The 14,140-nt window shown below is 49.3% G+C and overlaps 2 protein-coding genes, 1 long non-coding RNA gene and 3 other non-coding genes across 6 annotated transcripts; 3 read left to right on the top strand and 3 right to left on the bottom strand.

Moving 5' to 3' along the window:
- Positions 1 to 1,941: 1,941 nt before the first annotated feature.
- LOC142989141 (uncharacterized) lies at positions 1,942 to 3,842 on the top strand. Its single transcript, XR_012960658.1, has 4 exons — positions 1,942 to 2,062; positions 3,246 to 3,278; positions 3,540 to 3,636; positions 3,757 to 3,842. It is a non-coding gene; the product is annotated as an uncharacterized LOC142989141 (long non-coding RNA).
- A 2,886-nt stretch (positions 3,843 to 6,728) lies between these two features.
- Positions 6,729 to 6,801, top strand: trnav-cac (transfer RNA valine (anticodon CAC)). Its single transcript has one exon. It is a non-coding gene; the product is annotated as a tRNA-Val (tRNA).
- A 1,256-nt stretch (positions 6,802 to 8,057) lies between these two features.
- LOC142989142 (early growth response protein 1-like) lies at positions 8,058 to 10,645 on the bottom strand. Its single transcript, XM_076138559.1, has 2 exons — positions 10,198 to 10,645; positions 8,058 to 9,661 (listed from the first exon to the last, which is right to left on the bottom strand). Exons 1-2 carry the CDS (start codon positions 10,364 to 10,366, stop codon positions 8,313 to 8,315), a joined length of 1,518 nt encoding a protein of 505 aa, XP_075994674.1. The 5' UTR covers positions 10,367 to 10,645; the 3' UTR covers positions 8,058 to 8,312.
- Positions 10,646 to 11,211: 566 nt separating this feature from the next.
- Positions 11,212 to 11,284, bottom strand: trnaa-agc (transfer RNA alanine (anticodon AGC)). Its single transcript has one exon. It is a non-coding gene; the product is annotated as a tRNA-Ala (tRNA).
- Positions 11,285 to 11,442: 158 nt separating this feature from the next.
- Positions 11,443 to 11,515, bottom strand: trnaa-agc (transfer RNA alanine (anticodon AGC)). The gene has a single exon. It is a non-coding gene; the product is annotated as a tRNA-Ala (tRNA).
- Positions 11,516 to 12,347: 832 nt separating this feature from the next.
- Positions 12,348 to 13,683, top strand: hspb9l (heat shock protein, alpha-crystallin-related, b9-like). The gene has a single exon (XM_076138558.1). The coding sequence runs from the start codon at positions 12,611 to 12,613 to the stop codon at positions 13,247 to 13,249; it is 639 nt and encodes a 212-aa protein (XP_075994673.1). The 5' UTR covers positions 12,348 to 12,610; the 3' UTR covers positions 13,250 to 13,683.
- Positions 13,684 to 14,140: the final 457 nt, after the last annotated feature.

The following is a 14,140-nucleotide window of genomic DNA, read 5'->3' as shown; positions in this document are numbered from 1 at the left end:
GTTCTTACTACTCTAATGATTTGGTACCAATTCACGAAACACTTTAAATTTGTAAACGCCTCCCCCCTGGGTCCAGTACCCAACAACCACCTGTTCCCGCCTTCATTCTTGGACTCTTCCTTCTCAGCACGGCACCACCAAGGCATACAATGTTTCCTTGACCTGTATTTTGATGGCAGTTTCAACAGCTTCTCCAAGCTGTCAACTCAACACAGACTACCTGCTAACCAATTATTTAAGTACTTCCAAATCACTTTGCCTGCAGCAAATTCCAAAACTTCCCCTCCCCTCCCCCTCAACTCATGTGGGAAGACCTGCTTTCGTTCAGGACTCCACTAAGTGGGACCATATCTGCGATTTACAGCCGTATTCTAACTCAAAAACACGGGCTGCCTGGGAGACTGAACTCAAACTCCATCTGGACATAGACTGGTGGGACGATATCATACGTAATCTGCATACTGCCTCATCCTGTGCCCGTCTCGCTCTCATCCAGTTCAAGGTCGTGAACAGGGCCCACTTCTCTAAATCCAGATTGGCCGAAATGTACACAGACGTAGATGACAAATGTAATAGATGTTCGATGTCTCACTGTAACTTTAGCCACATGTTTGTTTGTTTTTGCCCCAGGCTCTTCAATTACTGGGCGGGTTACATTACATTACATTACGGTCATTTAGCAGACACTTTTATCCAAAGCGACTTACAATAAGTGTGTTCAACAAAGGTAGATAGGGTTACTTCAACATACTGTCCACCATATTGGGAATACAAATTCAACCCTCCCCTTATATTGCCATCTTCGGTACTCCGTATGACCTACACCGTTTTAACACCCCACAAAAGGAAATCATCACGTTCACCTCTTTGCTTGCCAGGCGACTCCTGCTCCTACATTGGAAATCCCTCACCCCTCCCTCTGTTTCACAATGACTTAAGGAAACAATGTACTTTCTTAGACTCGAGAAAATCAAATACACTATGAGGAACCACACTGATAAATTCTATCAGAGATCAACCTTTCCTCTCCTATCTCACAGATCTACAGGCTATGCCAGACCAGTGACTGAATACCAGAACACAGATCAGTTCCTTTTTATTTTATTTTATCATTTTATTTTGCATTTCAGGCAGTCCAGGACGGGGTTGTGTGAATGCGGGGTTGGGTTTGGTTCCGGGGTGGGATGTCCTCTCTCTGGTTCTTTTCTTTCCTTTTTGTTACTCCCCTATCTCTCTCTCTCTCTATCCAACCTATGATGCGATTTGTACAAGCCTACATTGCTGTTTGACATCATCCTTTAAGTTCTGTATGTACCCTATGACATCACTGGCGAGTGTGAGAGAGAGAGAGAGAGAGAGAGCGAGAGAGAGAGAGAGAGAGAGGTTGAAAGGACTGCAGGGAGCAGAAAAGACAAATAACTACCATAGGTAGGACCAATGAATGACCGACACGACAGGTGAAGCACTTTTCACAATAAAATGAGTTTTCTTATGTTAGACATATTAAAGAAGTTTCTGTTGATTTCCAGATATAAACTCTGGACTTGTGTGAGGTGACTGTAGGGACCAGAAGCAAAGAGCTGCATTCCAACAACAAAGCTACTGGAGCAAAAAGCCAACAAACAACATTTTACAGAATTTTACACCCGAGTGGGAAAGTGAGGGAGACCTACTGACCGCTCACTGAACAACAAGTGGCCCATGTTTGTCTTGTAAACATCTTACAAGTCGACCTTCTTCCCCGAGTCATTCACTTCCTCTTTTGTCAGTAAGTGCTATTTCCTTTCAACTCACCGCTAGTAACACAAACCAAACCAAACAGCCCCGAGTGATGCTGCGGGTCAGAGAGCTTTCTTTATGGTGCCATGAGAGCACTCCGATCCTGGCCGAGTTACGCTCTAGTGCACGAACGGTGAAGAGCCAGTATAATCGACTGAGCAAGAGGACGCCGCAGCAGAGCCTCCTGGATCCTGAGAGGGAAAACCCAACAGGCTGCAGAGTGAGGAGGTGAACTCTGGACCGTAGGCAGATATGGAAGCACTGAAGCTCAACCTGATGGCCTGTGAGTTTGTGACCATCATCAGCGTGCGGTCAGGGGGTTAGGGACGTTTCTACTGCATGTGTGAGTGCACACCAGCGTGAGCGCAGGGAGGTAGAGTTTTGCCACTGGGCAAGAAGCTTCAGCATATCAACATGAGGGGTGTGAGGTATACTAAGGTTATACGGATAAGTATACCAGCTTACAGATGTAAAGAAAGGTGTGGCACTTTTTTTCAGAGGCAGTTTGAAAGTATAGATCATGGAATAATCAAAGAATTGTGAAGTTACTCAGTTACTCCATTTCATTCAGTTCACTCTTTAAACACTAAAGGTTTGTCTTTTGCTCAGGTTGTGTCATTGCTTGTTGCTTGCCATTTACATTTATTTATTTGATTAATTTATACATGCTTATCTTTCTTATTCTTTGAATGAGGTAAACAGATTTGAGTGAGGTGTTGTAATGTATTGTAAATGTTTAGATATCCCGTCTCTCCCCTGTCATAAAGCTCTCTGAGCATCTTTCACTTCATTACATTGTAGATTAACTCATTAAATCCAATCCTTTTACTATTTGAATTTTCAGCAATTTTGACTTTCCTTTGGTACCTTGAACGCTGCACTGGACAGGACGACAAACTTTGACTTGGACATTCTAGACATTAGTGACTAAATGCCTTGTAGTTGTTTCCAAAGGAAGATCAAGTTGCCTGGTAACAAGGACTGAAATGACTTTCTGTAGAATTCCTTCAGGTTTCATTTATTAGAATCAAGTAGAACATTAACAATAAAGAGAAAGATCAGGAGTGAGAGTCGAGTTGAAGTCAAATTTGTGACCAAACTTGTTTGGTGCAGTTTGGTGCACAAGTGTGTGTGTGTGTGTGTGTGTGTGTGTGTGTGTGTGTGTGTGTGTGAGGGAGGCAGTAGTCGAGTGGGTAGAGCTTCCGCTTAAGAACCGGAGGGATGCCGATTCGAGTCCCTGCCGAGGTGCCCCTGAGCAAGGCACCAAACCCTCAATTGCTCCCCCTGCTCTGCGAAGGGTGGTAATATAATGTAATGTAAGTCGCTTTGGATAAAAGCGTCTGCCAAATGATCGTAATGTAATGTAATGTGTGTGTGTGTGTGTGTGTGTGTGCGTGCGTGTGTGTGTGCGTGGGGATGATACTGACCATGCTAAACCATGCTCTGTCTGTCTGTCTGTCTGTCAGTGTCTTCACTTGTAATCCTGATATTAGTGACAGGTGAGTGCTGACACCAAACCCCAAACATCCAACTCCAGTCTTTCCTCTGGTCTTCCTTCATCTCTGTGGTTCCTCTGGTCTTCCTTCATCTCTGTGGTTCCTCTGGCCTTCCTTCATCTCTGTGGTTCCTCCGGTCTTCCTTCATCTCTGTGGTTCCTCTGGCCTTCCTTCATCTCTGTGGTTCCAGATTCCCTCCTGTTTTCCTTCTTTCATGTCACTTTTTGCTTTTTACTTATTATTGTAATACTGTGTGCACTTCAGGGCAAGCAAAGTGTGAAAATTGTGCATCATCGAAGTCCTCTTCCTCTTCCTCTTCCTCGTCCTCATCAGAAGAAGTAGGAAAACACGTCAAAGCGAGGTCAGAAACCTACAGTCCTGTCTCTCTCCTTCTTCACCTCCTCCTCCTCCTCTAACTGCTCCTATATGCGGTCCATTACACAAAGGAGAGTTTTACATTGTTTTTAATTTTCTCGAACAGTAGGACCAGAGTAGCTGCCCCAAAGCAGCCCTCTGCCCCACAGACAGGCACCTTTCTACCTGTGTTTCCCTGCAAAAAGGCTCAAGCGTTTCCCTTTGTGGTACCAAGCACACCTCAGAAACCAAAGGCACGTTCCTCACAGATTGAGGGACTGATCTGCGAGGGACAACGAGGACAGTTCAGATGTCGTAAGTCTCATCTGGTGCCACTCTAAAGTGTTTCGCAAGCCACAGCTTTCTGTAGCCTGAGGCTTCTGTTTGCAGTAAGACACTCTGTGGTCGGTTGGTTTACCGAATCACATCTACATGATCCTGAAATCATGACAGGCAGCTGCTCAGATATGCTGAGAGATGATTATTACAATAATTCATCCGTTAGCCAAATAGTTGTTGCCATTCCTGTCTTTGTTGTCTTTAGGAGTTCAAGTCAAAAGCAGGGACAGCAAACATGCTGACACCCACAGCTGTCTCTCTGGGAAATGAGTGCAGCATTCCAACACAAGACTAAGAGACCATGATTTGTGCCTTTGTAATGAAGAAGGCTTATCAATAATAATTCTCTCTCCCTCTCTCTAGTTGGTAAGAAGATGCTTGTCATAGATGCTGCAGTCTACGGTCGTCAGGACAAAGACGTGTGCCCGAGCTCCCAGAAGAAGAAAACAGAGAGAACCAACTGTTCACAGGACATGACCAAGACAGCCAGGATGATGTAAGTGAGCACACAGACAGACAGACAGACAGACAGACAGACAGACAGACAGACAGACAGAGCCGCGGAGAAAAGCCTTTCACAGAAAACAGCAGACTGACGAGACCCTCTGCCCCCTGCAGGTGTAACTACAGACATATATGCTTCATTCATGTCATTAACCCAGTGATGGGAGGAGACCCCTGTCCTGGCACCAGCAAATACCTCAGTGTCACCGCCCGCTGCGTCTGACCAGTACGACACACACACACACACACACACACACACACAAATATGCATGTATACTGTAGAATGACAGCAAACGATAATGATAACAAACAGAAGAGTGTGTGTGTGTGTGTTTATACAGGGTCCAACACTGGTGCTGATTGGACAGGAAGAGAAGTTGAGCTGTCCAAACCCTCCATCAGATCCTCATCATACTGACTGTGACGTTCAGATGTCCTGTTTACTGTGAGCCGGGTGGAGACGTTGAACAACAACAGGGAAATAAAATCCAGATGGATATTAACAAGAACCAAAGTGTCCTGCTGTGTTCTTGAAACACTTTCCTCTTCTTCTATGAGCTCTTAGCATGTTTTAATGTCAATGTTTTCCAATCTGGAAATATAAGGTTGTTTATTTTGGACGGGACTTCTAAAGTTCTCTCACCCAAAGAGCTTTACACTTCACACTCACACACGGGTGCGGGCTCATACAGGCCTCCATTTATTGATGAATGTGCGTGAATGACTCTGGGCCCGATCAGAAACACTGAACAAGAAGCTCATGCTACTAAATCCTATTGGTTGAGAGAAAGGCTGCGGGCGCTGTAGGTTAAGCCAGTTGATTAAATACTGTGTGTCTGCTCAGTGTAAGAGAGTCAAACAGCCTGCAGAACTCCATTTATGACTAAGACAACAACCAAGCAGCACTATGTGTAAATGTTTAAAGTTAAACACTATGTTCAGGCGACGCCGCAGTGTATCTACATTTGAATCTACAACTCATACCCTGACTCTGCCTCTCAGTAAGAGAAGGATAGAGCATTCACCGAGCCTCAGATAGCATCGGCCTCATCAGACAGATTATATGTGCTGCAAACAGATACAACTTCCTCAAATGAGCCACATAAAGCAGTGACACAAGTGTTCACAACTGAAACACAACATTTGACGTAAACTTTTAGCTGCCACAAAAATGAGATGATTAAATTAAACTAATCTATTCATCGTCTCTGTCTAACCACAGTGTGGATGGGAGCCATGTGTGTTTATAAATTGCTGCAGATGAGTTGATAGAATGAGTCATGACTGGAACCAATGAGGGGCCAGAGAACTGTAAACAAACATGACACAGTAAACCTCACAAACACACAAACATGAAACACGTTAACCTCACACACACACGCACACGCACACACACACACGGAGCAGAGAGTAAATGTTTACCAAAGAGCAGCTTCTTCATCTGTTGACTTTATAACAGGTTCCATGATTTCCAGGGGAAACATTGAGACTCAGCAGAGTGAATGATTGAACGATTGATGGAGAATAATAGTGACAGCAGTATGGCGTGGATAGAAACAGAGACGGGTTGTGTTTTAAACCACGCCCCCTTCAGCAAAGTTACGAAAACACACACATCCCCTTCACAATTAAGTGAAGTACCTACACCTACACTTGTATGCACAATGTCATGTACAATATATGCTTCAATAAAAACAAATTGCAAAAAAAATAATTAAACAAGTGTTCCCGAGGAAAGTTACAGCGTCTAATGTTCAGAATGATAAAGCTCCCGTGGATAACACCTGACCGGAAACACAACTGTTGTTACTTGCAGTTGTGGCCGCTAGCTTGTTGCGTCACGTTAGCTTAGTGAACACTCGTGTTAAACCTTTAAACCCACATACCGTAAACAGCCCAGTGACGTCACAGCCCCGGGGATACGAGTCCGCGAGTCATTTCGACGTGTAAACTTTGTAACTCATGAAAGAAGACAAAGTGAGGCAAAGTGAGCTTGTTGACGTTTGGAGCCGCACAGGTGCTGCTAATGAGGGCCGCGTGACCCTGACGTCCTGCTGACGGACCGGAATGGACCGGAACCTGTTTGATACAGAAATATACATTGAAGTTTTTAGTTTCATATCTTCTGTATTCAAATCTGTCACTGAAGTTCATTAGTTGGAGGTCTGAGGGCCACAATGATAGAATCTAAATCGTCTGTGTTGTCTTTATCCCTGAGGATAGGACTATGACTGTAGATTACACTGTGTGTTGTCAGTTTCCGTAGTGTAGTGGTTATCACGTTCGCCTCACACGCGAAAGGTCCCCGGTTCGAAACCGGGCGGAAACACATATTGTAATTTTTCCGCCTGAAGACTTGTTCTTTACCTCCTTCAAAATTAAATACATGTCGAACTTTTTTGCCTGCTTTTCCTTCACACTCTGACATGGCTGAAATGAAAATGTAGAAAAAGTATTCTGCTGAAATCTAAATCAACCTTTCAAACTCTCATCATTCATAGTTGATGTAATGTTATAGATGTATGTTATTAGAGCACATATATGCGCTGTTTCTATTGGACAGCATATACTTTATAGTCAAACAATCAAAAACAATAACAAACGTTCTTCTGTTGCCCTCTGGTGGCCACGGTGCCGCAGTGCAGCTTCACCCAGGACCATCTGTAATGTTCAGGCACCAAAAGAAAAGAACAAGATGCTGGTTTGAATCTTTAGGGGCTTTACGGGTTCATCAGGTCACTGTGCCTCAGTGGGCTGCAGGACTCATAATGATGTCATATCCTCTTGTCACCCACAGGACTACGGCAAACTAATCAATCAATTATATTTCCATGAAAGCAGGTGAAGCTCAGTAAATGTTTTCAGTTGATTTTTTTAAATCTAAAGAAAAGAAAAGAAAAATTATAAATAAAATCAGAAACAAATAGAGTCAACGTTCTTCATCCGCTATTTCATTCAGTTACACACACACACACACACACACACACACACACACACACACACACACACACACACACACACCAGTCCAACCTGCAGCCCCTGTCAGTCCAGTTCTTACATCACACTTCTGCTCAGTCTACAAGCCACACACACACACAGAAATAGAAACCCTGCCCCGCTCAGCCTTGGGACGTCCTGCCAGCAGGAAGATCCTTATATGGACGACAGGAAGTCCGCTGCAGCAGCAGGAAAGGCCATATATGGAAGGAGGCAGCTTTTCTCTTTGAGGAGCCAGCTGAAACTCCCGATGATGACATGAGACACTATTGGCTGCCAGAGTACAAAGGGAGGGACTGTGTGTGTGTGTGTGTGTGTGTGTGTGTGTGTGTGTGTGTGTGTGTGTGTGTGTGTGTGTGTGTGTGTGTGTGTGTGTGTGTGTGTGTGTGTGTGTGTGTACTTGTACAGTTCAACAGGTCAGGTTGAACAGGTTGAAATGGTGCAGTGCTTTGTGTGTGTGTGTGTGTACAGCATTCAGCCTTCAGCCCAGGAGAGTGTTGGACGCAGCTGAATGATGATGATGATGATGATGATGTCATTGAAGAACAGTCTGTAGAATCATAAACCAACAAAATAAAAGCACCGACAGAGCTTTGATGTTTTATTTGTGTGTCTGAAACAGAAACACGTTTGGTATCAAAAGCAAACACTGACCTGCATGTGAAGAGGCCACACCTACTCAGTAGGTACAAAGATCACCTGAGCTTTATCTACAAACAAACACACATCTGCATTGTTCCAGGTACAAACTGTCTGATGTTTGTTTCTCAGTTCAGTGAGAGTTTACAGCTGCGTCTCACTCAGGATTCATCCTCTGTCTGAATCGCTCACAGTCTGAAGGCTTCAGCAGAGGTCGGCGCCGCGAGGGGAGGACAGAGCGACCGACAGCTCCGACTGAGGACTCCCCATGGGGGAGGAGCAGGAGGAGTAGAGGTGAGGGGAGGGAAAGGAGGTGTAAACGTGTGAGGATGATGAGGGAGGGGTGAAACAGGGGGAGCTGGTGTGGAGGGTGAGGGAGGAAAAGGAGGAGGAGGAGGAGCCAGGGAACAGTGAGGAGGTGGGGGAGGAGGTGAGGGAGGCGTAGCCGGGGGAAGAGTAAGAGGAGGAACAGGGGGAGGAGGTTGGAGGGGAGGAGTAGGCGGGGCCAGTAGGGGGCTCAGAAGAGGAAACAGGAAGTGAGGAAGGAGTGCTGTCCCTGTCCGTCCTCCTGTCCCGCTGCCTCAGGTGGATCTTAGTGTGTCTCTTGCGCTCGTCGCTGCGTGCAAACTTGCGTCCACACTCGCCGCAGGCAAACGGTTTCTCCCCAGTGTGTGTGCGGATGTGTGTGGTCAGGTGGTCACTGCGGCTGAAGCTCCGCATGCAGATGCGGCACTGGAACGGCTTCTGGCCCGTGTGCACCCGCACGTGCCGCGTTAACTCGTCTGAGCGAGAGAAGCGGCGCTCGCAGCCGTCGGCGGGGCAGGCGTACGGACGCTCCTGAGGTGGAGTTCTGCTCTGACGACCCACTGGGCTCTTTTTTACCCGGCCGGGATTGGTGAGCGGTAGCTGGTAGCCAGCTGGGCCACTGAGCGAGCTGTGGGCCAGCTGGCTCTGGGGCTGGATCTGTGAGGAGAAGGCCTGGATGGTGGAGAGCGGCGTGAGAGGAGGCTGCTGCTGCTGCAGGTTCAGGCCTTGGACGAGTTTCTGCTCGTGGCCCAGGTCCAGGTCTCCATCCTGTGGTGGCTGCTGGGACAGCAGGTAGTCAGGCAGCATGGACACCATTAGGGAGGCCCGCTGGTGGTTGGGTCTGGAGGAGGAGCTGGGGTAGGAAGGAGGGGCAGAGAAGCCGGTGGGAGTCAGGTGGGAGTCAGGGGGGGGGAAGAGGAGGTCCGCGTTGGTGGCACTGGCTGAGGTGTAGATTGCAGACGGTGTGACATCACCGGAGCTCAGGCTGGACTGGGACGACAAGGACGATGAAGAGGAAGAGCAGGAGGAGAGGCTGCAGGCTGCAGGGGGCGGAGCAGCCACGCTGACCAACCCAGTGACCAGGCTGAGCAGAGGCTCCGCCCACAAGCTGTTGCCGGTGGGAGTAACAGATGACTCAAAGGTGAAGCGTCCACTGTAGGCCAGAGGAGGAAGACGAGGCACCAGCGGAGGGAAGCTGGGGCGGTCGGGGATCATCTTAAAGTCTCCACACAGCTCGGACAGGAAGTCTGGGGACACACAGCACAGATTGAACACTTTAGAACTCATCTACATCTCATCAAACTCTGACTTCCTTCAAACAAATAACCTGCTTGTATACTTTCATCTGATCTATTTAAATCAGGATTTCTGCAGTAATGACTGAGGTTTGACTCAAAACAAACACACACACACACACACACACACACACACACACACACACACACACACACTAAAGTAATCAAGCTTGTCCCTAATACAAACAGAATCTGAGGCCAATAGTCAAAGTAAACAAAGAGGCTCAGAGCATTAATGAGTCCAAACCTCCTCTCCTCCTCTCCTCTCCTCCTCTCCTCTCCTCTCCTCACAGAGGACCTCAGATCTGTCTCCTCATGTGAGGACATGAGGACATGAGTGATCTTCTTTGATAACTTTATTATGACAGCTCCTCCTAGTCGTGACTGCTCTGTGCTTCTTTTTGTTTCCCCTCAGCCGCTCTCTCAGCTGCTCTCTCAGCTGCTCTCTCTCTCCCCCCTAGTTAACCCCTCTTTGGTCGCTCTCTCACCTCCGTAGTCTCCGGGCTCCAGTGAGCTTCCGGCGGCGGCGCTCTGCAGCAGCATGTGCAGCTCCTCCAGCTTCGGTGAGAGAGGAGACGCGGGGCCGAAGCCTCCGAGAGCTGAAGGCTCCGAGAGCTGCAGGGCGGACAGCAGCAGCTCGGCCTTGGTGGAGGCCATCTGAAGGCTGACTGAGGAGGCACAAGCGGCGGCTGCGGAGCTCCGGGAAGTCCGCGGAGAGGGAGAAAAGCTCCGGGCAGGGCTGACGAGGGACGCCAAGGCACGGCTGGAGGAGCAGGCGCGGTGTCGTGGTGGATCCTGGACACTCACGCTGTCACTTTCACACGCGTGTTTGTTTCCCGCCTGCACTTGGTGCTTTCAGAACTTGAACTTGACTCTGAGCTGACTTGGAGGAGGATTCCCAGCCTTATATAGACTCCTGTTGTGACGTAGTTTCCCAAATAAGGCGCGGCGGAAGCCCATGTATGGTCCGGCGGTGAGCGGGCAGCCGGTGCGCTATGGCGGACCGTGGTCGGGGTTCTGCAGGACGCAGACGCGCCCTGGACCGCAGATGACCCGGGACATGTCCGAGTGGTGCTCCCGGAGCGCAGGGTCCGGCCCGGGCTCTTTGCAGCCCAGCTGACAGAGAGCCGCCATGGCCGGAAGCGGCGTCTCCGCGTCATGGCGTAGTTTTGTGGCTGAGCGCTTCCGGTGTCCTTATTTGGCCTGTCTTCCTGTTGTGCTGCTGAGTCCTGCAGCTTTGAAAACCAGAATAATAAATCGACAATAACAAAGGTTGACCTTATTTGACTGTTCCTCAGATCTAATGGACACATCGACTCACACACACACACACACACACACACGATCAGCCAGAAGTCTCCACACCATAACGTGCGACACGTACAGACACGTATAGCATGAAAACAGCGAGGAAGAGGGAGATAGTTCCAAACAAACTTCAGATAACAACGCGGAAATAATGAATACTAAATCAAAGGACAACAGGAAAAGAATCGAAAAGTTGGAGGATGCGGGCATCGATCCCGCTACCTCTCGCATGCTAAGCGAGCGCTCTACCATCTGAGCTAATCCCCCGGTGACGGCAAGAGCAGACGATAGGAGTTATGTATTAACTCTGCCCTCTGCCCCGCTCTCCTACAACATGTTGTGTTCGGCCGCTGTGTTCGGCCGCTGTGTTCGGGGTTAAAGGTCATTCTGTTCTGCACCCTTGCAGTCAGTCAAACTAAAAGCTATGGAGGATGCGGGCATCGATCCCGCTACCTCTCGCATGCTAAGCGAGCGCTCTACCATCTGAGCTAATCCCCCAACACGACCACCTCTGCGTGTTTGAGACAATATGACGTCACTGTCACCCATGTCTCCAGGGTTGGGATGAAACTTTAGGTACTACAAGATAATCAGTGAGTGAGCTGCTCTCTCTCTCTCTCTCTCTCTCTCTCTCTCTCTCTCTCTCTCTCTCTCTCTCTCTCTCTCTCTCTCTCTCTCAGCAGGATCTGGATCAGTCGGACCTGAAGGACAAACAGTCTGTATGGATCTTCATCCAGACCTGATCACTGTATTGATTAGCAGTCATGTCTCCTAAACTGAACAGGCTCAGTAAAGCTGAGGTGACTGATGGAGGCTCTACATGTTAGATGTTCTTATTCTCTATTGTTGTGAGGATTTGCAGTCATGTTTTTAATTGAAAGTTCTTCTCCTTCACCTTAAACTTCTAGTAAAGTCGACTTTGTTCCTTCAGTCCAACATCACTCACAATGACTTTAGATCAGAGGTGTCAAACTCAAACACACAGTGGGCCAGAACCAGAACTGGGCCTAAGTCAGGGTCCAGACTCCATACATCAATCAATAAGAATAACCTCATGAATGTGCTTTCATCCTGTGTTTGTGCTCCATCTGTCCCTGTGACTCCATGGTGATGCGTGTGTGTGTGTGTGTGTGTGTGTGTGTGCTTGATAAAGGCCATGACGGCGCCCTGCACAAGCCTGAAATAGAACAAAGTGTCACATCGCGGCATTTGGCAGCGAGCTGTGTGGCGTCTGAGCTGCTTTTAGACGCTGAGCACAGGACGCTCGTCACACAACGGAATGCTGCCGGAACTTTCCCCAGCAGATATAAAGCAGAGGGCAGCCAAGCCACGGATCAGAGTCCAGACTGAAGACACGGATCAGAGTCCAGACTGAAGCCACGGATCAGAGTCCAGACTGAAGCCACGGGTCAGAGTCCAGACTGAAGACACGGATCAGAGTCCAGACTGAAGCCACGGATCAGAGTCCAGACTGAAGACACGGATCAGAGTCCAGACTGAAGACACCGATCAGAGTCCAGACTGAAGCCACGGATCAGAGTCCAGACTGAAGACACCCATCAGATCTGAAAGCCCAAGAGGATCCCGATCAAGATGCTTTGCCCCAGCGTGTTCCAGCCTTCCTCCTTCTCCATGATGCGGCCCGTGCTGGACCTGGGTCACTGGCCCGTCCGCAGCCTGTGGCCAGAGACCCGGCCTCTCTTCTACCACATAGAGCAGGAGATGATCCGCCACATGCAGGAGGTGAGGCAGAGCGTGGAGTACATGGAGAGGCTGCACCAGAAGATCTTTGAGGAGATCGACCAGACCGCCTCATCCTCGGGCTTCTTCAAGCCAATCTCTTTCCTGGAGTCCGGGCAGGACGACAGCAGCTTCACCCTGAGCCTGGACACCAAGCAGTTTTCCCCGGAAGAGCTGTCGGTCAAACAAGTGGGGAGAAAGCTGAGGGTGAGCGGAAAGACGGAGAAGAAACAGGAGGACGGGAAGGGCTCCTTCTCCTACAAGCTTCAGGAGTTCAGGCAGGAGTTTGACCTGCCGGGCGGCGTGGACCCCGAGGCCGTCACCTGCTCGCTGCTGGGCGGGCGTCTGCAGATCCAGGCGCCCCGGGACAGAGCGGCGCCTGACGGGAAGGAGAGGATCGTTCCCATCAGCGTCACCTCCGTCCCGGCCATCGCTCCCTCCTCAGCAGGGCCGGAGGAGGCCTCCACAGATCAGACCAGCACAGCAGACTGAGACACAACCTGAAGCCTCATCTGGATCTGTGTATCTCATGGACAGCGTTCATTAAATGCTTTGGTTCTTGTACATTAATGTTGTGTTTTGTTGTTATGTCCTGGTTAAGAGGCTGAGTGTCCTCCTGAGGGACCGGAGGGTGAAATAAAGTCTTTATACTCACTGTGTTGCTGCTTGATCTATTGTTTAGAGTGGATTTGAGTTTCTTAGGTGGTTGTTTTATGTTAAAGTGCCCTGATGAGAGCAGCTTTCCTATTGGCTCACAGACAGACAGCACAGTTACACTGAAGTCCATCTCAAATGTTATCGTTCAGAAAATGTTTGTCAACAACTTTCTCTTTGTGGGTCAGGTGTGTTGACATCACGTTCCCTCCCAGTGAGGCGTTCCCTCCTCCCTCCTCCCATGTTCCCTCATCCCTCCTCCCGCGTTACCTCCTCCCGTGTTCCCTCCTCCCTCCTCCCGTGTTCCCTCCGTGTTCCCTCATCCCTCCTCCCTCCTCCCGTGTTCCCTCATCCCTCCTCCCTCCTCCCGTGTTCCCTCCGTGTTCCCTCATCCCTCCTCCCGTGTTCCCTCCTCCCTCCTCCCGTGTTCCCTCCTCCCTCCTCCCGTGTTCCCTCCTCCCGTGTTCCCTCCTCCCTCCTCCCGTGTTCCCTCCGTGTTCCCTCCTCCCGTGTTCCCTCATCCCTCCTCCCGTGTTCCCTCATCCCTCCTCCCTCCTCCCGTGTTCCCTCCGTGTTCCCTCATCCCTCCTCCCGTGTTCCCTCCTCCCTCCTCCCGTGTTCCCTCCTCCCTCCTCCCGTGTTCCCTCTGTGTTCCCTCATCCCTCCTCCCGTGTTCCCTCCTCCCTCCTCCCGTGTTCCCTCCTCCCTCCTCCCGTGTTCCCTCCTCCC

Source organism: Genypterus blacodes, unplaced genomic scaffold (assembly GCF_046128005.1).
Source record: "Genypterus blacodes isolate CSIRO-AG114 ecotype Tasmania unplaced genomic scaffold, CSIRO-AGI_Gbla_v1 ptg000380l_1, whole genome shotgun sequence".
In the NCBI taxonomy this organism is placed as follows: domain Eukaryota; kingdom Metazoa; phylum Chordata; class Actinopteri; order Ophidiiformes; family Ophidiidae; genus Genypterus; species Genypterus blacodes.
The sequence above is the reverse complement of the archived record's forward strand: the minus strand, read 5'-3'. Positions and strand labels throughout refer to the sequence as shown.

Excerpts from the sequence above, each read along its gene's own strand:
- LOC142989142 (XM_076138559.1), bottom strand. The coding sequence starts at position 10,366 with ATGGCCTCCACCAAGGCCGAGCTGCTGCTGTCCGCCCTGCAGCTCTCG. Across the intron at positions 9,662-10,197 it reads GGAGCCCGGAGACTACGGAG|ACTTCCTGTCCGAGCTGTGT; the intron begins GTGAGAGAGCGA and ends GTGTGTCCCCAG.
- hspb9l (XM_076138558.1), top strand. The coding sequence starts at position 12,611 with ATGCTTTGCCCCAGCGTGTTCCAGCCTTCCTCCTTCTCCATGATGCGG.